Here is a 22,373-nt window from a genome sequence, read left to right on the forward strand (position 1 = left end):
TAACATGTGGGATTCAAAGTGAAGAATAACAATCCTGGGTGCGATGGCTCACTCCTGTAATCCCAGCACTGTGGGAGGCCGAGGCGGCCGGATCACTTGAGTCCGGGGGCCTGTAATCCCAGCACTGTGGGAGGCTGAGGCAGGCGGATCACTTGAGTTCAGGAGTTGGAGATAGCCTGGGAAACATGACGAAATCCAGTCTCTACAAAAAGTACAAAAATTAGCTGGGAGTGGTGGTACGCCTGTAGTTCCAGCTATTGGGGGTGGGGGGTAGGGGGCAGAAAAGGGGCTGAGGCAGGAGGATCTCTTGAACCCAGGAGGTTGAGGCTGCAGTGAGCTGAGATCGTGCCACTGTACTCCAGCCTGGGTGACAAATGAGAGCCTGTTAAACAACAGCAACAACAAAAAACCCAAAGTAAAGAATAATCTTAGGCTGGGTGTAGTGGCTCACGCCTGTAATCTCAACACTTTGGGAGGCCAAGGCAGGTGGATCACTTGAGGTCAGTAGTTCAAGACCAGCCTGGCCAACATGGTGAAACCCATCTCTATTAAAAATACAAAAATTAGCTGGGCGTGGTGGCTCAAGCCTGTAGTCCCAGTTACATGGGGGGCTGAGGCAGAAGAATCACCTGAACCAGGAGGAGGAGGCTGCAGTGAGCTGAGATTGTGCCACTGCACTCCAGTCTGGGCAATAGAGGAGACTCCCTCTCAGAAAACAAAAACAGTCAAAAAACCAAATCTCTCAGCGGTAAAAATATTCGTATATTTTTACAATCTTGGATAGGTAAGCCGTTAATATGTAAACACTGAAAAAGGGCAATTTGTAATAAAATGAAATATTAATGAAAAATAATTGCAAATTACAATAATCTAAATAAGATATTTAAATACGTAGAATGTAAAAGAGAAAGTTATCCATCACTTTACTATTGTTAATACCCAGATAAAAGAAAAAAATACAACATATAAAAAGATATAGTCCTGAGAAAAAAATAAAAACATAAAATGTTTGGCTCACATTCAAATGAAATTGAAATGACTTATTTTAATTGTAGCTTATATTACTTTGCTCAAATTTTGTTATGGGTTAAATTCTTCTGGAAGAAATTTTATGTTTCTTTCATTTTCTATCATAAACTGTAATTAAACATGATTTACAATTGGTAGTTCTTTTTTTCTTTTCCTTTTTTTTTTTGAGATGGAGTCTCGCTCTGTTGGCCAGGCTGGAGTGTAGTGGTGCAGTCTCAGCTCATTGCAGCCTCTGTCTTCCAGGTTCAAGAGATTCTCCTGCCTCAGCCTCCTGAGTAGCTGGGACTACAGGCGTGCACCGCCACATCCAGCTAATTTTTTTATTTTTAGTAGAGACGGGTTTTATCATGTTGGCCAGGCTGGTCTTGAACTCCTGACCTCAGATTATCTGCCCACCTCAGCCTACCAAAGTGCTGGGATTACAGGCGTGAGCCACCACGCCCAGGTAGTTCTTCAAAGTAAGCTAAAACACTTAAAGATGTCAAAATTCTGAGTACAGAATATTCACAGACTTGTATTTATACAGGTCTAGTTTTATCACTCACTTTTACCTCAATAGGATTTTTAAAGATTCTCTAATTTTTGTTTCTGGCACATTTTATTTAGGCTTTATAAAAATAGAAAGTTTTCCTTTTTGTGATTATAGTTTAGTAGTTTTTATTACAGTAAACCACTTATGTCATTGAATAAATAGAGCAAATAGCATTAATTTTGGAAGGAGAAAACTCCCTGTTGATAAATATATACATCAACCTGTGGAGACAGACGTGTTGGAGTTGAAAGCATTGATTCTACTAGTAACAATCATGTGATTTATGGTCATTGATTAGCACGTTACATGAAGGGAATATGGAGAAAGAATTTACTCAGCAGTAAGTCAAGCAGAGGTGAGTTAAGAGAGATCTTGCAAAATTTATGTAAATTAATGGAAATCTATCTGGAAGGATCCTCACCACTTGTAGACAGTGTTCCTTCCTTAGGTTGAGGATGTGGAAGGAGGGGGATAGTGTGTCCCAGTGAGTATTCACCACAGACACATACGTTTATTCCAAATATTCATTAAAATATTTTAATATTAAGAAAAGTTATGAAATTACTGGTAAAATAAAAATATAGGGGATCAATGAGTCAAAAGAGAAGGAGAATAACTGGAAATCTTTTGGAAGAGAAATCTTAAAATGAATTTAAGTAACAAAATATAGGTCAGCAGACATAGTGTGGGCATTAATAAAGTTTCTCTAAAGTCCAAACACTGTTGCTGTGGTTATCAATCACACCAATTCTTCAAAAATCGTAGTAACTAATAATGAAGGCTCAATTTTATCCTGATCTGAAGGATTCTGTGGAGACAGAAGAGGAATCTACACCGGGGGCCAGGGGAGGTAAAAATGCCCTTCACTCACAGCCTCTGGTCAACACTTTTGTTTGCTAAAAATCCACTTAAACTAGGCAAGGAAGGGAGGAGGGAGGCAGAATAACAGAGGAGACAGAAACAGAGAAGCAATTCAGAAACTTTGAGGATAGAGAAAAGTACTGTGAGTACATGAGAATGAGAATGTCAAGACACTTTTAGAAATATAATTATCTGTTTGCAGGGTGAGATACTTAGGGATTTTTAAGTTCCATGAATTTTTCATGGCTGAAACTCACAACCCTCCTCTACTCCCCCATATTTATCTGTAAGTAAAATTTGCATTATTATAAATGGGATAATTGAGACTCATTTAAACAGTAGAAAAATGTTCAGAGTCTTCTGCTGATGACAGAATGTGGAGACATTACAGATTCCAGTTTGCACAACCTGCCCTTTCAAAGAACAAATGTGCGTATCAGCACCTGTCTCACAGACACCAGGTATCTGCTCAGTACCAAGAGCTCACTGTTATCATCTAACTGTTCTTAACATGTCTGTAGCATCAAGCCTTTATCTGTGGCATATAGACAGGATGCGATGTGTGTCTAGTTTTCTCAGCAAATGACCTTCCTACTATATAAACTCTTTTGTGTTCCAAACCCAGAAATGTTTTACAGAGAACAATTAATACTGGATTTTCTGAGATAGTTTCCATCTAAGGACCTGAAACTTACTTGAAAAGCATGAATTACTCACTTGGCATCTGGTGTCAGAATGATGGAGTGACAGCATCCATACAGGTGTGGAAAGAGCATCTGAACCTGAGATAAAGATTTGGAACTCCTTGATCTCGCCTTTTTGCTGGGAAGTGGTTATCACTTCACCTGTAATTGCAGCGACCATCTGTAAGGAGAATGGAGGTTATTTGTGAAGAACATTTGAGTATTGTGTATATTACTGAAACTATTAATGGTGAATCATAAAGATATCTAATAGGAATGACAGAAGTAGCTGAGGAACACCCTATGTAGGAAAAATGAAAAAGTAAAAATAAAATTGACCTGTAGGGTAGGTAAGCAGAGGACAGCAAGATCTAAGGAGAAAGAGAATGAAGGTAAGAATATGGCTCTGCTGGATTCCTGGCTGCTTTGAAGGTTTTGGTAGCAGAATATAGAGCTGTGTGTGTTTTCTTTTTAATCATCACATAGAACAAAGTAACTTGAAGGTAGAGACAGTGAATGAATTAGACAGAATTTCTGGAGAGGTAAAGATGAATAGGAAATTGGTATGTCATATTTCTTCAGTGTTTCAAAAACTATTTATTGAGACCAGGTGCAGCGGCTCCCACTTGCAATACCAGCACTTTGGGAGGCAGAAGCAGGAGGATCCTTTGAGCCCAAGAGTTTGAGAGTTCGAGGCTGCTGTTAGCTGTGATCATGCCACTGAACTCCAGCCTGGACGACATAGCAAGGCTCTGCCCCTCAAAAAAAATTATTGCATATTTTTTGTGGATCAGGTCCTTTTTTCATTATATGGGGTATATCAACACACAAAATTAGAAAGAAAATTGCTTACATGGAACTTAGACTTAGTTGATAGAAACTGACAATAAGCAGTAAGCAAAGCACCCATGTTATTAGGCTAATAGTGTATTAGAGAATGATGGGTTCTACGGAAAAGGGAAAAGAGCAGGATACAACTGAGAAGTAAAGTTGGTAAGGATGGGGTGAAACAGTAAATCAGGTGTTCATAGTAGGACTTACAGTGAAAATGACATTTAAGAAATATTTTAAGGGGGTGAGGGACTTAGCTTTGTTTCTTCTTTACAGATTATATATTTCTTGTCTCACCTGATTGCATGAGATAGGACTTTCAGTATAATTTTTTTTTTTTTTTTTTGAGACGGAGTCTCGCTCTGTCACCCAGGCTGGAGTGCAGTGGCGCGATCTCGGCTCACTGCAAGCTCCGCCTCCCGGGTTCACGCCATTCTCCTGCCTCAGCCTCTCCGAGTAGCTGGGACTACAGGCGCCCGCCACCACGCCCGGCTAATTTTTTTGTACTTTTAGTAGAGACGGGGTTTCACCGTGGTCTCGATCTCCTGACCTCGTGATCCACCCGCCTCGGCCTCCCAAAGTGCTGGGATTACAAGCGTGAGCCACCACGCCCGGCCCGCATTCTTTCTCATGTTTTGTCAAGGCATCTTCAGTTCATGAAGATGAATACAGCAAGAACTGCATGAATTTCAAATATGTTTCCTGCTTTGTTTTTTGGACAATTGATGTATTTAACACAATAACTTAACTGTTAACTGTTAACAGTATTACAGATTGTCTTTTCACTTGTTTTCAATAAAATTTTTGATTTTAAGGATATAAGCATGTATCGAAATATCAAAATGTACATTTAAAAATATGTGCAGTTTGCATGGTCAATTACACCTGCTTTATATTTTTTAAAAAACAAATATTCAAAATTTGTCACTTCCTAATCATTTTACTATGTTTTATTGTCTACATTCTAGAGGCTATTTGCAGGTAGTAAACTTGCAAATAAATTTACTTAGAAGTAAATTTAAATATGGATCACTATTGTGGAAATGGTATGTTTCTGATGGCTCTTCCCAACCCCAAATTCAGTGACATGATGACAGTTTGAAATTGGCCACAATGGGAAGTTTTACACCACGGAAACCGGCATCACTATAAACCACAGCTTGATTTACTGTATTACTAAGTGTCTAGACTTAAGAATGTGATAGAGAATATGTGAATAATATTTAAATTTAAAAGTGTGTGGTGTATGTGGTAATTACACTGTGCATAGCATGAAAATAATTGTGGAACAAAAACTATCTTTTAATGAAAAGCAAAACAGACACAATTGCTAACAAACAGATAAAATATATGAACAGACATTTTATCAAAGAAGATATACAGTTGGCAGGATGGGCACAGTGGCTCACACCTGTAATCCCAGCACTTTGGGAGGCTGAGGCCGGTGGATCACGAGGTCAGGAGATCGAGACCATCCTAACATGGTGAAACCCCGTCTCTACTAAAAAGTACAAAAAAAAAAAAAAAAAATTAGCCGGGCTTGGTGGCAGGCACCTGTAGTCTCAGCTACTCAGGAGGCTGAGGCAGGAGAATGGCGTGAAACCGGGAGGCAGAGCTTGCAGTGAGCTGAGATCACGCCACTGCATTCCAGCCTGGGCGACAGAGCAAGACTCCATCTCAAAAAAAAAAAAAGAAATGTAAAAAGAAGATATACATTTGGAAAATAAACACATGAAAAAATGTTCAACATCATGAATCCTTAGGGAAATGCAATTAAAACTACTGCACACTTATTAAAAGGGTACATTCTAAAAGATAGACCATGCCAAGTATTGGCAAGGATGTGGAAAACCTGGAATTCTCATACATTCCCAGTAGGTAAGCAAGAGCAAACAGCCATTTTAGATCAATTTGGCCATTTCTTTCTTTTTTTTTTTTTTTTTTTTTTTGAGATAGAGTCTCACTTTGTTGCCAGGCTGGAGTGCAGTGGCACGATCTTGGCTTACTGCAACCTCCGCCTTCTGGGTTCAAGTGATTCCCTGCCTCAGCCTCCCGAGTAGCTGGGACTACAGGCGCACGCCACCACACCCAGCTAATTTTTGTATTTTTAGTACAGATGGGGTTTCACCATGTTGGCCAGGATGGTTTTGATCTGTTGACCTCGTGATCTGCCTGCCTCGGCCTCCCAAAGTGCTGGGAGTACAGGCGTGAGCCACCGCACCCAGCCCATTTTTGGCCATTTCTTAATAAGTTAAACATTCACTTATCCTGTGTCTCAGACATGCACGAGAGAAGTGAAAAAAATGCACATATGAAGAATTGTACATTTGTAGCAGCTTTATTTGCAATAGCCAAAACTAGATATAACCTAAATGCTCATAAACAAATGAATGGATAACAAATAGTATATTCATAAAAAATATACCACTCAGCAATAAAAAGAATGAACAACACATATAAGCTCCATTGATGAATCTCAAAATAATTATGCATCATGAATGAAACTGGAAAAAAAAGACATTAATAAAATCATATACTATAGAAAATACAAACCTATTATAAATGAAGATATAAATCAATGGTTGCCTTCAGGGCCAGAGAGGGGAGGGAGAGCTTAGAAAAAGGCCTAAGGTAAATCAGAGGTGACTGATATGTTCATTGTAATAATTATAATGATGGTATAATGTGTGTTTGACTCGGTTTGGTAACCCTACATTAACTCTCTTTCCTGATGACCTTGGAGGGGCACCTTGCCTCAGTGGGCAGCAAATATTGGTAATCAATGAAACTGATCTGAATGCATTTAAACACAGGATGATGGTAGGTTACAAAGTCACATTCCTGGAAGGACATCCCCCGCCCCTTTTTTCTATGCTTGTTTTCCTGGCCTATGCAGCAATGTCCTTGAGGTGCACATCCCAGAAACGCTATTGGAATACACAAAACCTTTAGGTTGTTTTGTTATTTTTTGACAGTCACCTCAGCTACAAAAAATACACATGCCTGGAAATTCTAAGAATGTCTGTACACACTGATCCTGCACAATTACTAGAACATATTACAAGGAGCACATTCCATCCAGTTTGCTGCAGTCTCCTTTACTCCCTAGTAACCCGGTGTTTCCACACCAATTATGGTTCCCCCATCATTTTAACAGTGACGGTAGCCTACTAAATTGTATTGGGGCACTTGGTTCCTTGGCAGGACCTGGGGTAGACTGCCTCAACAGTGTTGGGCAGTATGTAATAACCCCTGTGGATAACAACAAAATTCATCTTGTTCCCAGAAGCAATGGAGTTTGTCACAATTTCCCACTTCCTCGGGGTGTCCTTTGAACCCACAAAAAATCCTGGCATCCAGTCCACAAATTAAGACTATAAAATCCTGCAGTATTTCCTAGAAGGCCTTGGGCAATAATTCAAATTCGGATTAGGCCAAAACTGGAAAGACAGTTGTATTTTTCCATTATACTGTTGTCTCTGAGGCATACAAATAATATGATACCTCCCTTTCCCTCCAAAGGTGCTTACTCTGTAAAGCTGGCAGGGCCCAATTCTGTTTTTGAACCACCTCAAAGAGTGAATCAAACGCCAAGACAAAGGTAGCTTAAATAATAATGCCTTTATTATTGTAAAAAACAAAGCAACGTGAGGCAAGCAGTTCCCACGTTGGTGACTTAGAGGCTGGAAAAAATCCATAGAGGTGTCACATGAAACCAACATGTCTTGAAAAAGATAGTCCTTCTTGGCAAGCCGCCAACAACACTCATATTGGGTCCTCTGGCAAAAAGCTGGGTCAAGTCCATGCCCTAACTTGTCAGAGAGGGAGACTCAGACTATTCATGATTTCTTCTAGCAAATGGGGAGAAACAGAGGTCTGCTTCCATGAGCAGGTTCAGGAGGTAAATGATGCACACTGTGTGGACCTCACAGGTGGTAGACGTGATACGGCTTCTGCCTCAGAAACTGTCAGTGACATAAATGGCAAGAGCCATAAACGGCAGGTGAGAAAGTCTAACACTTTCTAAATGGCACGTTAGAAAGTGTAACACATACCTGGAACTTAAGGGGAATCCACCCACTGTATATCCTTAGATGTTGGGGCTTCCAAATCAGGTACTTGTCTTTCTCACAGGTGTACTCCTTCAGTATAATTACACTAAAAGGAAATTGCATATTCTCAGTACAGCTAAGGCTTTTCTCCAATGTGAACTCTCTGGTGTTGAATGAGGACAGATTTGCAGCCAAAGGATTTCCCACATTGACTGCACTGGTAAGGCCTTTTTCCAGTGTGAACTCTCCGGTGTTGAATGAGGCTAGAACTTTGGCTAAAGGATTTCCCACATTCACTGCACTCATAAGGCCTTTCTCCAGTGTGAACTCTCAGGTGTTTAATGAGGTTAGATTTACAGCTAAAGGATTTGCTACATTCACTGCACTCAACAGGCCTTTCTCCAGTGTGAACTCTCTGGTGGTTCTTAAGGTTGGAGCTATGGCTAAAGGATTTCCCACATTCCCCACACACATAAGGCCTTTCCCCTGTGTGGACTTTTCGATGTGAACTGAAGCTGGAGCTTTGCTTAAATGATTTCCCACATTTACTGCATTCATAGGGTCTTTCTCCAGTGTGAAGTCTCCGGTGGTGAATGAGACTGGAGCTTCGGCTAAAGGATTTTCCACATTCACTGCACTCATGAGGTCTTTCTCCAGTGTGAACTCTCTGGTGGTAAATCAGGCTGAAGTTTTGGCTAAAAGATTTCCCACATTCGCTGCATTCATAAGGCCTTTCTCCAGTGTGAACTCTGCGATGCTGCATGAGGTTGGACCTTTGGCTAAAAGATTTCCCACATTCCCCACATTCATAAGGCCTTTCTCCAGTGTGAACTTTCCTATGGCTATTGAGGCTGTATATCTGACTAAAGGATTTCCCACATTCAGGGCACTCATAAGGCCTTTCTCCAGTATGAACTCTCTGATGTATAATGAAACTGGAGTAGTAAGTAAAGAATTTTCCACATTCATTGCATTCATAAGGCCTTTCTTCACTGTGGACTTTCTGGTGCTGAATGAGGTTACATCTTCGTGTACATGCTTTCCCACATTTACTGCACTCAAAAAGCCCTTCTCTAGTGAGGATTCTCTGGTCCTGAACAAGTGTGTCTGTGTGGCTAAAGGCTTTACTGCATTTTCCCCAGTTGTGATGACTTTTTCCACTGTAAAAGACTACCGCACACTTGTTACTGTTATTTGGCTTCTCCCCTGTTTGAGTGGCCTCTTGATGGAGAAACTTCATGTTGGCCAGGAAGTCTTTCCTGATCTCCCTGCAGGTAAAGGGCTTCTCTGACACATGGACTATGCAGCTCTGTGTAAATGAGGCCATGTCCACATAACTTCTGAAAGGTGCCTCTTTAATGTGCTGCCTCTGGTGCTGTTGAAGATTTGCACTGATGTAGAACTGTTTTCCACATGTGTGCAGTTTCTGCCCACAGTTTGTTCCTTGGTGTTCAGCTAAGTGCAAAATACCTCTCAAGACCAGGCCACATATTTCACAGGAGTCGGCATTCTGGGAAGATGAACCTTCTTTGGAAGTCCTGAACTGTGGCACTCTTTCTACAGAAATTCTCTGTTCAGAAGGTGTTTCCTCGTGTTCCACTCCACGCCAACAACCTAAAAATAAAGAGGTCATGGTGAAGTACATGTTACCTTTATTAGGAGGAGGCAATGCAATTGCAAATGCACATCAGTTACAGCAAAGAACCAGTATATGGGCCTGTTTTTAGGAAAAGTGAGTTGGGGGTCAGGTTGAGGAAGCAGCTGTTGTGCATTACTGGTCCCTAAGGTTACGGAATAGGGTAGGCCCTCCCAGGTACAGTGCACAAGGTTAAGGTATGGCCCAGGACTAAGAGGCATGTTCTACAATTAATTCCTCTGATAATAGCTTTTAGCGGGATCATATCTGCTGGTGACAAGTGATGCTGTGAAGTGTATGCCCAGGCCCAGGAAAATCTCACTGGAACAGTAACTGGTGTTCGGGGACTATTAAGGGAGATATGCATACTTCAGGACAAAATAATATTAAAGAATGCTACAGAGGGAACAGTGAAAAGAACAGGTAGGATAAGGAGCCCAGAGAGCTGAGGATTAGCGTTAGCTAGAAGTCAAAATAAAAATGACAAGTAGTAGAAATAACAAGTTTGTAAACTGTTAAGAATGAAGAGGGGAAGGTCGAAGTGAAGCGTCTCTGACAATGGCATCAAGACAAGTCAAACAGGACAGGTTCCTGGTGCAATTTAAACACAGACTTAATGACATGCCTTTTCCCAAGTGCCATTCATGTAGGCCAGGCCCTCTCTGATCCCATCTTGCTGAGGCTGGAAATATGAACATCCTGTGAAGAACAGAGGGCACTTCCCCTAGCCCTAGTTGAGCAACTACATGACACCAGGATGATGTAAGTCCTAAGGGAAAGACAGGACACGTGAGCAACTAACACTGGCCCAGAACAACATGGCACAAAAAAGAAAAAGGAAAGTTAAAGAAATTAAGTTTGTATAAATTCAAGTTAGAGTGTTGTAACTTTAGGATGTTAAATGTAATCCCCATGGTAACTATTTTTATTTTTTTATTTTTATTTTTATTTATTTATTTTTTTTGAGATGGAGTCTCGCTCTGTCGCCCAGGCAGGAGTGCAGTGGCACAATCTCAGCTCACTGCAAGCTCCACCTCCCGGGTTCACGCCATTCTCCTGCCTCAGCCTCTCCGAGTAGCTGGGACTATAGGCGCCCGCCACCACGCCTGGCTAATTTTTTGTATTTTTTTAGTAGAGAAGGGGTTTCACCGTGGTCTCGATCTCCTGACCTCGTGATCCGCCCGCCTCGGCCTCCCAAAGTGCTGGGATTACAAGCGTGAGCCACCGCGCCCGGCCAAGGTAACTATTTTTAAAAAAAGAGCTACATAAAGTATACAAAGAACTGAGCGTGGTGGCTCACACCTGTAATCTCAGCACTTTGGGAGGCTGAGGTGGGTGGATCAACTGAGGTCAGTTTGGGACCAGCATGGCCAACATGGTGAAACCCTGTCTCTACTAAAAATACAAAAATTAGCTGGGTGTGGTGGTGTGCGTTTGTAATCCCAGGAGGGATTCCTCAGGAGGCTGAGGCAGGAGAATCGCTTGAACATGGGAGGCAGAGGTTGCAGTGAGCCGAGATCGCCCCACTGCACTCCAGCTTGGGTGACAGAGCGAGACTCCATTAAAAAAAAAAAAAAGTATACAAAGGAAATGACAAGGAATTAAGAAGTTTCACCAAAAAAAAAAAAAAAAAAAAAAAAAAAGTGAGCCAAACACAAAAGAAGCAGTAATGCAGGAAATTAGGGTCAAAAAAGCTATAAGGCTATAAGACATGGGGAAAACAAAGAGCAAAATGATAGAAGTCAGCCCTTCCTTATCAGTGATTACCTTAAACGTAAATGCCTTAAACACTCCCAACTTTTAGCTTAAACTCTGCCAAAAGACAAAGATTGGCAGAATGGGTTAAAATAAAAACAACCCATGATCCAACTTCATGATGTCTACAAGAGATTTGCTTTAGATCCAAAGATATAAATGAGGTGAAAGTGACAGCCTACAAAAAGATATTCCATGCAAATAGCAAGCAAAAAAGAGTAAGAATGGCTACACTAATATCATACAATAGAGATTTTAAATCAAAAAGGGTAACAAGAAATATAAAAGGATATTATATACTAATAAAATGTTCAGTAGAGCAAGAAGATATAACATTTATAAACACTTATGCACCTAATAATAGACCATTAAAACACGTAAGGCAAAAATGGACAGAACTGAAGGGAGAAATAGATAGTTCTACAATAACAGTTAGAGACATCAACACCTGACTCTCAGCAGTGGATAGAACAATCAGAGAGAAGTGAGAAAACAGAGGACCTAAACAACCAACTAGCTCTAACAAATATATAAAGAGCATTCTACCCAACAACAACAGAATATACATTCCCCTCATATGTACCTAGAACATTCTCCAGGACAGACCATAAATTAAGCCTCATTTGATTTAGACACACATCATACAAAGTATCTTCTCCAACCACAGTGGGATGAGGGTGGGAACTCTTAACAGAAGGAAACTAAAAAATTTACAAATCTGTAGAAATTAATACAATATTGAACAACCAATGGGGCCATGAAGAAGTCAGAATGGAAATAAATTGGAGATGCAGTAAAAGCAGTACTAAAGGGGAAATTTATAGCTATAAACATTAAAAAGAAGAAAGATCTCAACTCAGCAATCTATTTTTACAATTTAGGGATTATAAAAAGAGGAACAAACTAAAACCAAAGCTGGCAGGAAAAAAATAATAAAGACTAAAGCCTAGATAAATAAAATAGAGAAGAGAAAAACAATATTAAAAAAATCAACAAAACCAAAAGGTGTTTCTTTGAAAAGGTTATCAAAATTGACAAACCTGGCCAGGTGCAGTGGCTCATGCCTGTAATTCCAGCACTTTGGGAAGCTGAGGTGGGTGGATCACCTGAGGTCAGGAGTTCAAGACCAGCCTGGCCAACATGGTAAAACTCTGTCTCTATTAAAAATACAAAAATTAGTCAGGTGTGGTGGCACGTGCCTGTAACCCCAGCTACTCGGGAGGCCAAGGCAGGAGAATTGCTTGAATCCAGGAAGTGGAGGTTGCAGTGAGCCAAGATCACACCACTGCACTCTAGCCTGGGTGTCAGAGCAATACTCTGTCTCAAAAAAAAAAAAAAAAAAAAAAAAGACAAACCTTAAAGAAAAGCCCTTGACTTGATGGCTTCACAGATGAATTCTACCAATCATTTAACTAAGAACTAATACTTATCCTTTTCAAATTCTCTCAAAAAACTGTAGCATACACACATCTAAACTCATTCTGTATGGCCAGCATTACCCTGATTCCAAATGACACAAAGATTGTGTAAGAAAATAAAACTACAGACCAATATCCTTGATGATTATTAATGCAAAAACCATCAACCAAACATTAGCAAACTGAATTCAACAGCATATTAAAAGGATTATGCACTACGACCAGATAGAATTTACTCCTGGAATGCAACGATGGTTCAACAAACAAAAACAGATCAAAGTGGTGGCTTGCACCTGTAATCCCAGCTACTTGGGAGGCTGAGGCAGGAGGATCGCTTGAGGCCAGGAGCTTAAGACCAGCCTGTGTAACATAGCAAGACCCCATCTCTAAAAAAATTAAAATGATCATCTCAGCTGATGCACTAAAAGCATTAGACAATATGCAACACTTTTTCGTGGAGAAAACACTCAGCAAACCAGGAATACAGGGAAAGTACCTAAACATAATAAAATCCATATGCCAAAAAAAAAAAAAAAAAGGCCCACAGCTAAAATTATACTCAACAATGAAAGACTGAAAGATTTTCCTCTAAGATTAAGGACAAGATAAGGATGCCTACTTTTAGCACTTCTGTTCAACGTAGCAATTAGGCAAGAAAAAGAAAGAAAAGGGACCAAAATGGGAAAGGAGGAGTAAAATTATCCCTGCTCACAGATGATATACATGGAATACCATAAAGATTCCACTGAAAAACTGTTACAACTAATAAGGAAATTCAGCAAATAGAAGAATATAAATACAACATGCAAAAATCAGTTACGTTTCTATACACTAATGGTGAACAGTTTGAAAAGTAAACAATTCCACTTATATCAAAAAGAATAAAACATTAAAGATTAACTTAACCAAACAAGTAAAAGCCTTGTACACTAGAAACTACAAAATATTGCTAAAATGAATTAAATAAAACATTAATAAAAGAAAATAGATCACATGCCTGCTCATGGACTAGAGGGCTCAATATTGTTAAGATGTCTATACTAGCCAAAGTAATCTATAGAAAGTGCAATACCTATCAAAATCCAAATGACGTCATTTTGCAGAAATAAAAAAATCCATCCTAAAATTCATTTGAAATATCGAGAGACACAGAATAGCTAAAACAATCTGGAAAAGGATGAAAGTTGGAAGACTCACAGTTCATAATTTCAAAACTTACTGCCAGGCTATAGAAATTAAAACAGTGTGGTACTCCCATAAAGACATATAGATCAATGGACTAGAAGAGACCCCAGAAATAAACCCTCAAATATCTGGCCAAATAATTTTTGACCAGGAGAAAGAAGACAGATTTTTCAACACATGATGCTAGGAAAACTGGATATCTACACGTGAAAGAATGAAGTTGGTCCCTTATCTGACACCACATATAAAAATTAATTCAAAACAGATCAAAGATCTGAATGTAAGCACTAAAACTATAAAAGTCTTAAAACGGGCCGGGCGCGGTGGCTCACGCCTGTAATCCCAGCACTTTGGGAGGCTGAGGCGGGCGGATCACGAGGTCAGGAGATCGAGACCATCCTGGCTAACACGGTGAAACCCCGTCTCTACTAAAAATACAAAAAATTAGCCGGGCGAGGTGGCAGGCGCCTGTAGTCCCAGCTACAAGGGAGGCTGAGGCAGGAGAATGGCGTGAACCCCGGGGGGCGGAGCCTGCAGTGAGCCGAGATCGCGCCACTGCACTCCAGCCTGGGTGAAAGAGCAAGACTCCGTCTCAAAAAAAAAAAAAAAAAAAAAGTCTTAAAACAAGGAAAAAGCTTCATGACATTGGACTTGTTAATGATTCCTTGGATATGAAATAAAAAGCATAGACAATAAAAGTAAAAAAGTAAAACTGAATTCATCAAAATGAGAAACGTGTACATCAAAGGATCCTATTAACACACTAAAAACGTAACCCACAGAATAAGAGAAAATATTTGCAAATCACGTATCTGATAAGGGAATAGCTAGAATACACAGATAACTCTTAAAGCTCAATAAAAAATTATATTTAATACTTCTAATTATAATTAATAAAACCTAATTTAAAAATAGGCAAAGGACTTGAATAAGCAACATCATCTGAAGATATACAAATAGCCAATCAGCACATGAATAGATGTTCAATATCAGTAATCTGCAAATCACAAACACAATGAGATATCACCTCACACCAATTTGGATGACTTATCAAAAAAATCAGAAAATAACAAGTGATGGTGAGGGTGTGAAGAAACTGGAACCTTTGTCAGCTGCTTGTGGGAATGTAAAATGGTGCAGCTGCTATAAAAACAATTTTAGTGGTTCCTTAAAAATTAAAAATAATTACCTTACAATCCAGAAATTCTACTTTTGGGCCAATACCCAAAAGAATTGAAAGCAAGGACACAAATACATATCTGTACACCCATGTTCACGGTAATATTATTCACGACAGCCAGAAGGTGAAAACAACCTGTGTCCACTGATGAAGAAATGGATAAACAAACTGTAATACATACAAAAGAATATTATTCAGCCTTAAAAAAGAAGCAATTCTGATATATATTACAACATGGATGAACCTTGAAGATATTATGCTAAGTGAAGTAAGCCAGATAGAAAAGAACAAATATTGTGTGATCTCACTCATATGAGGCACTTACAGTAGACAAATTCATACAGACCAAAAGTAAAATGGTGGTTGCCAGGGGATGGGAAGAGTTATTGTTTAATGAGTACAAAGTTTCAGTTTTATAAGATGAAAAAGTATTATAGAAGGTTGGTGGTGATGGTTGCACAACAATGTGAATGTACTAAATGCTGCTGAACTATATACGTGAAAATGATTAAAATGGTAAATTTTGTTATATATATTTTACAATTAAAAACAAAGAAAAACACCTTGAAGGAGGTTTCTATACGAACAGTCTGTGTAGTGTCTCTGTGGCACAATTCGTTAGAGTGTTCTGCTGTTAATGGAAAGGTTGGTGGTTGAAGAATAATGTGTGTAAATAGTGACAATATCAGTGACTACATTTCATGTCACAGTCAAGTACAAATAAATGGTAGGTACATGAAGGGAGAGAAAACTGGGTGCCATTGATCTAGAAAGTCACCAGACAGGGAGAAGGCAAGTCAGGTGGGATCTATTAGGCTTACTGTAAGACTACTGATCCCAAATCCTTACCCAAGATGCTTTTGGGCTGGGACGATAAGGGAAGTAGGCTTGCACTCAGTCCACAACATCTACCCAGGGAACTGGGGGAGGAGGCAGTGCCTATGGTCCAGATATGAGGACAGAGCTGCTCCTGAGGAAAAGGAGAAACAGAGAGCCTAGTCCAGGGCACAAGGGTGGGTATGAGGGCCTTACCCAGGGAGGACGTAAGTGCAAAGTTCTCCAGCATCACATCGAAGTACAGGTGTTTCTGAGACTCATCAAGGAGATCCCATTCCTCCCAGGAGAAGTACACGGCCACATCTTCAAAGGTCACACTTCCCTAGCATAATAGGGATTGATGAAACCATGAACAGTCTCACTTTGGAAGACTCAAAATCCATGTCCCCATACATTCTCCTCCCAAGATCCCCAAGTCAGAAGAGACACCAGACCTTGGTGTCATTGATCCCTGCTGTCTCTTCACATTCCCATTGGTCACTGTGTTCATTCTGTTTTCCACTCTGTATCCTGTCAACACTTGGGTTAGATAAATCTCCCTCCTCTGATCCCAAACTCCAACTTCCTCACAATAGATGCCAAACGCCACAGAAATAAAGGAAACCCGCAGTTCCCTGAACCAGCTCAGCCTCACCTCCAAGGAGTTCCAAAAGCTGGTACCTACCTGTTCCTATCATAAACTTTCACCCCTCTTTCCATTGGCTGCTCCAAATGGAAACATTGGCCTGGACTCAGGACCCTGAGCTCAGGGATTCTCCAGGGTTCCCAAACCAAAGGCTGAGAGAATGGTAGGTGAGTCCCATGACACCACAAATCTAAAGAAAATATCTGTCTGGGGAGGGAGGAGCGACATTCCAGACCAGTGAGGGGCCGAGATACCTCCACTTACCTATGTAAGTTTGAAAAGCACCTCTGTAGCTATGGGAACCTGTGGAAAGACGCAGGCCTCAGAGGAATGTGATCATGGCAGTGCTCCATGGGCACAGGCCTTCCCTGTACCCTTGCCCCGGCCCAGAGCCACGTAACTTTGGGTCGACTGTCTAACCTGTGCGCCTCGGTCCTTAGTGCTGCCTCTCACCAGTTGTATGGCCTTGGAAAAATTTTCAACCTCCCTCTGCCTCAACGTCCTCATCCATCTCTAAAGTCTTTTCTTCCACTGAACAGCCTGCAGAGGATTTTTCAAATTCTAACTCAGATGGTATCTCTCGTTTGCGCAAGCTCTCTATGGCTCCCACGGCCCTAAGAATAAAGGTAGATCTCTCTCAAACTTTGTTCCCTGCAGTAACAATGTGGAGCCCAGGTTGCTGAATGCCCCCTTCTCGGATGCCCGTCCAAGCTCTGCACGCGCCGGTCCTGTCCCTTGTCCCCCTGCTCACCACATCGGATGTCAGAAATAGGGGCCACACCCACGAGCCTCAGTGTCCCCGACCCTGTGCTACAGAGACGTGAGCTGGTGCCCCTCACTTGGGACTTAAGAATCTCGGCCGGGGGAGGCCCGGAGATCGCAGCGCTCACCGGAGCCGGTTCCCTCAGTGCGGTCGCCATCCGAGTCTGTGGGCGGAGCTGGACTGGGAGCTGCGGGCGACCGGGGGGGAACCCCAGCACCGCTATCCCTAGGCCGGCCTTGCGGGCGACTCTGCCCCCTACCCTCAGACCTGACTCTCGCGCCTTCACGGTCCGTCACTTCGATACCGATGCAGCGCACCAAAGCGGCTGACGGATAGAACGAACCGGAGGGCAGCCAAAATGACCGCTGCGAAGACGCCAGAAGTCACGCCCTAAGGGGGTGGGGTACACCCATACGGAAATGCCCCTGTCTTGGATTTTCATTGGATCAAAGTACTGCCGCTCGACGCAAGGTTTTCTGGGTAATGTAGTCTCCCCAAGGCTGCTACCGAGGGCGCCTTGTGTGCAGACAGCTGGGAGCGCTAGGAAGGTGCGTCTGCCGCCCTCCAGGGCGACTGAGGGGCTTCGGTGTTTGAGGTCTTAAGTAGGTTGACACTTGAACAACATAGGTTTGAGCTGTGCGGGTCCATTTACACGTAGGTGTGTTTTTTTTTTTTTTCCAATAAACGTTACTTCGAGTGTGCTCCTTTTCCTGCCTCTTCCAGCTCCCCGACCTCTTGCCCCAGAGACAGCAAGACCAGCCCCTCCTCATTCTCTTGCCCAGCATGAAGAACACAAGGATGAAGACCTTTATGATGATCCACTTCCACTTAATGATTAGTAAATGTATTTTCCCTTCCGTATTCTTTTATTTTCCTTTTTTAATTGGGTGAAATGTCAACGAGCCTCTTATAATTTTCATGATACCCTTTCTCTAGTCTGTTTTAGTATAAGTATAGTTCTTATACTAAAATATGTATAACGCATATATCATACAAAATGCATATATCATATATCATATATATGTGTTATGCATATATCATGCATATATCATACAAAATGTGTTAATCGACTGGGAGTTTATGTAATTCATAACGCTTCTGGGCAACTTCATAAGGCTTCCGGGCAACAGTTGGCTATTAGTAGTTAAGGTCTAGGAGAGTCAAAAGTAATACGAGCATTTTCAATTCCGCGGGGGGTCGGTGTCCCTGACCCCTGCGTCGTTTAAGGGTCAGCTGTATATCAGTCTCTAGTGTAGAGATTCACTTCAGTATTTAGACATCATTTCAGATTCCATGCAGCCCACCCAGCAGATCTCCACTGGCAGCGGGAAGCGAAAAAACGTTATCTTACTGCTCTTCAAGTGCATGCAGCCTGAAGTGTTAAAGTCACTTTTTGTAGGTTTTGTCAGGGACAAAAGACACCAGACAGGGCTATGATGGGAAGATAGTGGAGGGATAGTGGGCAGCCCTGAAGCCAACGGACAAGGAAAGTTCCCTGCTTCTGGTGCCCCCAGAAAACGCTCTCCTGCCTGCAAAGTCAGTTTTGTTCATAAAACATGAAGCTTTAATACATGAATGTTCATTTTCCTGGTATAATCAAAACATTTAATTTTTTTTTTTTGAGACAGGGTCTCACTCTGTTGCCCAGGCTGGAGTACAGTGGAACAATCATAACTCATTGCAGCCTCCACCTCCTGGGCTCAAGTGATCCTCCCACCTCAGCCTCTTGAGTAGCTGGGACTACAAGCACACCACCACACCTGGCTAATTAAAAAAAAAAAATTATTATAGGAATGGGGTCTCCCTATAGGGCCTAGGCTAGTCTCAAATTCCTAGGGCCATGCAGTCTTCTTGCCTCAGCCTCCCAAACTGCTGAGATTACAAGCATGAGTCACCATGCCCAGCCAAAAATTTTTAATGCATAAAATATCAAATTATTATCATTATTTTAAACAGGGCCTCACTCCGTCGCCCAGAAAGTTTATATTATTTTAAGGTACACATATGCACATTGTTAAATGTACACATATACATTTTATATATATTAGATAGATCAAATTTTACATTTCACAATAAAAATGATCCTTTAGGACAAATTAATACCAGTAAAATAAAATAAAATTAAAAGTTGTGAAATGATTTTATCACATACATAATGTATTTGTTTACACATTTACCACAAAAATTTATAAGTGGAATGACTACTATTGTACATCTGGTTAGATCTCACAATGGTCTTGTCATTGTTTTTAGGAAAAAGGTTAGAGTTCTTGGCTGGGCCTATATTACAGAACCAACCATTACATATTGCTTCACCTCCTACCATATATCTCCTCTACATCCCACACATGATGGATTTCCTCAGATCCCTGAAAGCTGTGTGTGCATTCACATGCAGGGATCTTTCCAGGTTACCTTTTTCCTACCTGAGACTGCTGAATCCTATTATGCTTTAAAAATTCATACTTTCAGGTAATCAACTGAAAAACTAGTGAAAAATCACATAACTGGCCGGGCACAGTGGCTCACACCTGTAATCCCAGCACTTTGGGAGGCCGAGGTGGGCGAATCACCTGAGGTCAGGAGTTCAAGACCAGCCTGGCCAACATGGTGAAACCCCATCTTCATTAAAAATTGCAAAATTAGCCGGGCGTGGTGGTGGCACCTGTAATCCCAGTTACTCAGGAGGCTGAGGCAGGAGAATCAGAATCACTTGAACCTGGGAAGTGAAGGTTGCAGTGAGTCAAGATCGCACCACTGCACTCCAGCCTGGGTGATAGAGTGAGACTCTGTCTCCAAAAAAAAAAAAAAAAAAAAAGGACACAACTCTTTATGTCCAAATTCAATGTTTCCATCCATTGCACGTACTCAAAACTTCCCAATACTCCTCATGAGGTAATGAAGCATAGGTTAACTAAGTTTTGTATAATTGTGTAAATTTTTCAGGGCTGGGCTTGGTGGCTCACGCCTGTAATCCCAGCACTTTGGGAGGCTGAGGCAGGCAGATCACAAGGTCAAGAGATCAAGACCATCCTGGCCAACATGGTGAAACCCTGTCTCTACTAAAAAATACAAAAATTACCTGGGCGTGGTGGCGCATGCCTGTAGTCCCAGCTACTTGGGAGGCTGAGGCAGGAGAATCACTTGAACCCAGGAGGTGGAGGTGCAGTGAGCCGAGATCATGCCACAACACTCCAGCCTAGTGACAGTGCGAGACTCCGTCTCAAAAAAAAAAAAAAAAGAAAAAAAAGAAACATCTTGATTAAAAAATGAAATGGGCAAGGACTTTAGGTTTAGATACCTCACTAGAGAAGATACACAGATGGCAAATAAGTGTATGAAAAGATAATCCCCATCATATGTCATCAGGGAAGTGAAAATTAAAACAGCACTGAGATACCACTACACATCTATTAGAATGAACAACCTCTGTAATGCTGACAACTGCAAATGGTTGAGAAAACGTACAGCAACAGGAGCTCTCATTGCTGATGGGAACGCAAAGTTGTACAGCCACTTTGAAATGGAGTTTGTTGGTTTCTTACAAAACTAAACACACTTTTACCATACAATGCGGTAACCATATTTTTCAGAATTTATCCATATGAGTGGAAAATTTATGTCCACACAAAAACCTGTACATGTATGTGTATAGCAGTTTTATCCAAAACTGGCATACCTTGGAAGCAACAAAAATGTCCTCCAGTAAGTGAATGGATTAGAAACTGTAGTATATCACCGGGTGCGGTGGCTCACGCCTGTAATCCCAGCACTTTGGGAGGCCAAGGTGGGTGGATCATGAGGTCAGGAGATCGAGACCATCCTGGCTAACACGGTGAAACCCCATCTCTACTAAAAATACAAAAATAAAAATTAGCCGGGCATAGTGATGGGCACCTGTAGTCCCAGCTATTCGGGAGGCTGAGGCAGGAGAGTGGCGTGAACCCGAGAGGAGGAGCTTGCAGTGAGCCGAGATCGCGCCACTGCACTCCAGCCTGGGTGACAGAGCGAGACTACATCTCAAAAAAAAAAAAAAAAAATCCATAAAAATATAACTATTTTATATGACACTCTAATAGTGGACACGTGTCATTGTACCTTTGTCCAAACACATAGATACAACACTAAGAGTGAACCCTAATATAAAGTAGGGACTTTGGATGATAATCATGTGTCAGTGTAGGTTTATAATTGTTACAAATGTGCCACTCCGGTTGGGGTGGGGGAGCGCTATGCATATGTAGGTGCAGGGAGTATATGGAATATCTCTTTACCTTCCCCTTAATTTTACTGCAAACCTAAAAGTGCTCTTAAAAACCTAGTAATAAAAAAGATTGCGTCAGCACCATAAGGCAGGGTGGGAAAAAAAGATAAATTTCAAAAAAAAAAAAATTGTGGCTGCCTCAGAGCCATATTCTGCATCCTCTTGAAAGATAGTTGGGGATCAAAATTTTCCCCATAGCTGAAGTCACAAGTGGCATACCTTGTAAACCTTTTTATGAGGAGGAATAAGTGTCCAAAGAACAAGTATTTCACAGGATAGCAGTCCATGACCTGGCAATGTGATCAAGGGCAAGGAAGAATATGTTTGAGAAGAGAGTTGACAAGGAGGTCTGAGATAATGGCATGTGAATGGATACATGGGTAATTGTGCATATTTGGGAGATTTTGACATCACCAGTCACTCTTGAATTGTGCTTTGACCACATGATTTGTTTCACTTCCAGGCAAGCTCCTGCTTTTTGGACACTGTACTGGCTATTTCTTTTCCATTGCACATTTTCCCTGTGTTTACAAATCACTGTCTCTCTGCTCTGCTTTTAATATATGCTCAAATATTATCTCCACTATAAGGACAACCCTGACTATAGAAATTTCCTATAGAAATTCTACCTACTTCACATGTTTGTTATTAGTTGGTACTGGTATTCTGATAGTTGGTACTGGTATTCTGATATTTTCCATAGAATCTGTCTCTTTATAACT

The 22,373-nt window shown here is 41.2% G+C and overlaps 1 protein-coding gene across 6 annotated transcripts; it reads right to left on the reverse strand.

Annotated features, from left to right (window-relative positions):
• Nucleotides 1–7,538: 7,538 nt before the first annotated feature.
• ZNF211 (zinc finger protein 211) lies at nt 7,539–20,953 on the reverse strand. 6 transcript variants are annotated; one of them, XM_055239849.2, is made up of 4 exons: nt 17,515–17,802; nt 16,195–16,321; nt 10,238–10,393; nt 7,539–9,602 (listed from the first exon to the last, which is right to left on the reverse strand). In XM_055239849.2, the coding sequence occupies exons 1-4, from the start codon at nt 17,542–17,544 to the stop codon at nt 8,125–8,127; spliced, it is 1,791 nt and encodes a 596-aa protein (XP_055095824.2). In that variant the 5' UTR covers nt 17,545–17,802; the 3' UTR covers nt 7,539–8,124. The 6 variants fall into 6 exon arrangements, with proteins under 6 accessions (XP_055095824.2, XP_063471383.1, XP_063471382.1 ...); XM_063615313.1 differs by lacking the exons at nt 10,238–10,393; nt 17,515–17,802 and adding an exon at nt 20,470–20,953; XM_063615312.1 differs by lacking the exon at nt 10,238–10,393 and having other exon boundaries at nt 16,012–16,321; nt 17,515–17,803.
• Between the last annotated feature and the right edge of the window lie 1,420 nt (nt 20,954–22,373).

This window comes from Symphalangus syndactylus, chromosome 13, assembly GCF_028878055.3.
Source record: "Symphalangus syndactylus isolate Jambi chromosome 13, NHGRI_mSymSyn1-v2.1_pri, whole genome shotgun sequence".
NCBI lineage: Eukaryota > Metazoa > Chordata > Mammalia > Primates > Hylobatidae > Symphalangus > Symphalangus syndactylus.

Excerpts from the sequence above, each read along its gene's own strand:
- ZNF211 (XM_063615312.1), bottom strand. The coding sequence starts at position 17,544 with ATGGCGACCGCACTGAGGGAACCGGCTCCG. Across the intron at positions 16,322-17,514 it reads CACTGAGGGAACCGGCTCCG|GGAAGTGTGACCTTTGAAGA; the intron begins GTGAGCGCTGCG and ends CTATTATGCTAG. Across the intron at positions 9,603-16,011 it reads CCAGCCCAAAAGCATCTTGG|GTTGTTGGCGTGGAGTGGAA; the intron begins GTAAGGATTTGG and ends CTTTATTTTTAG.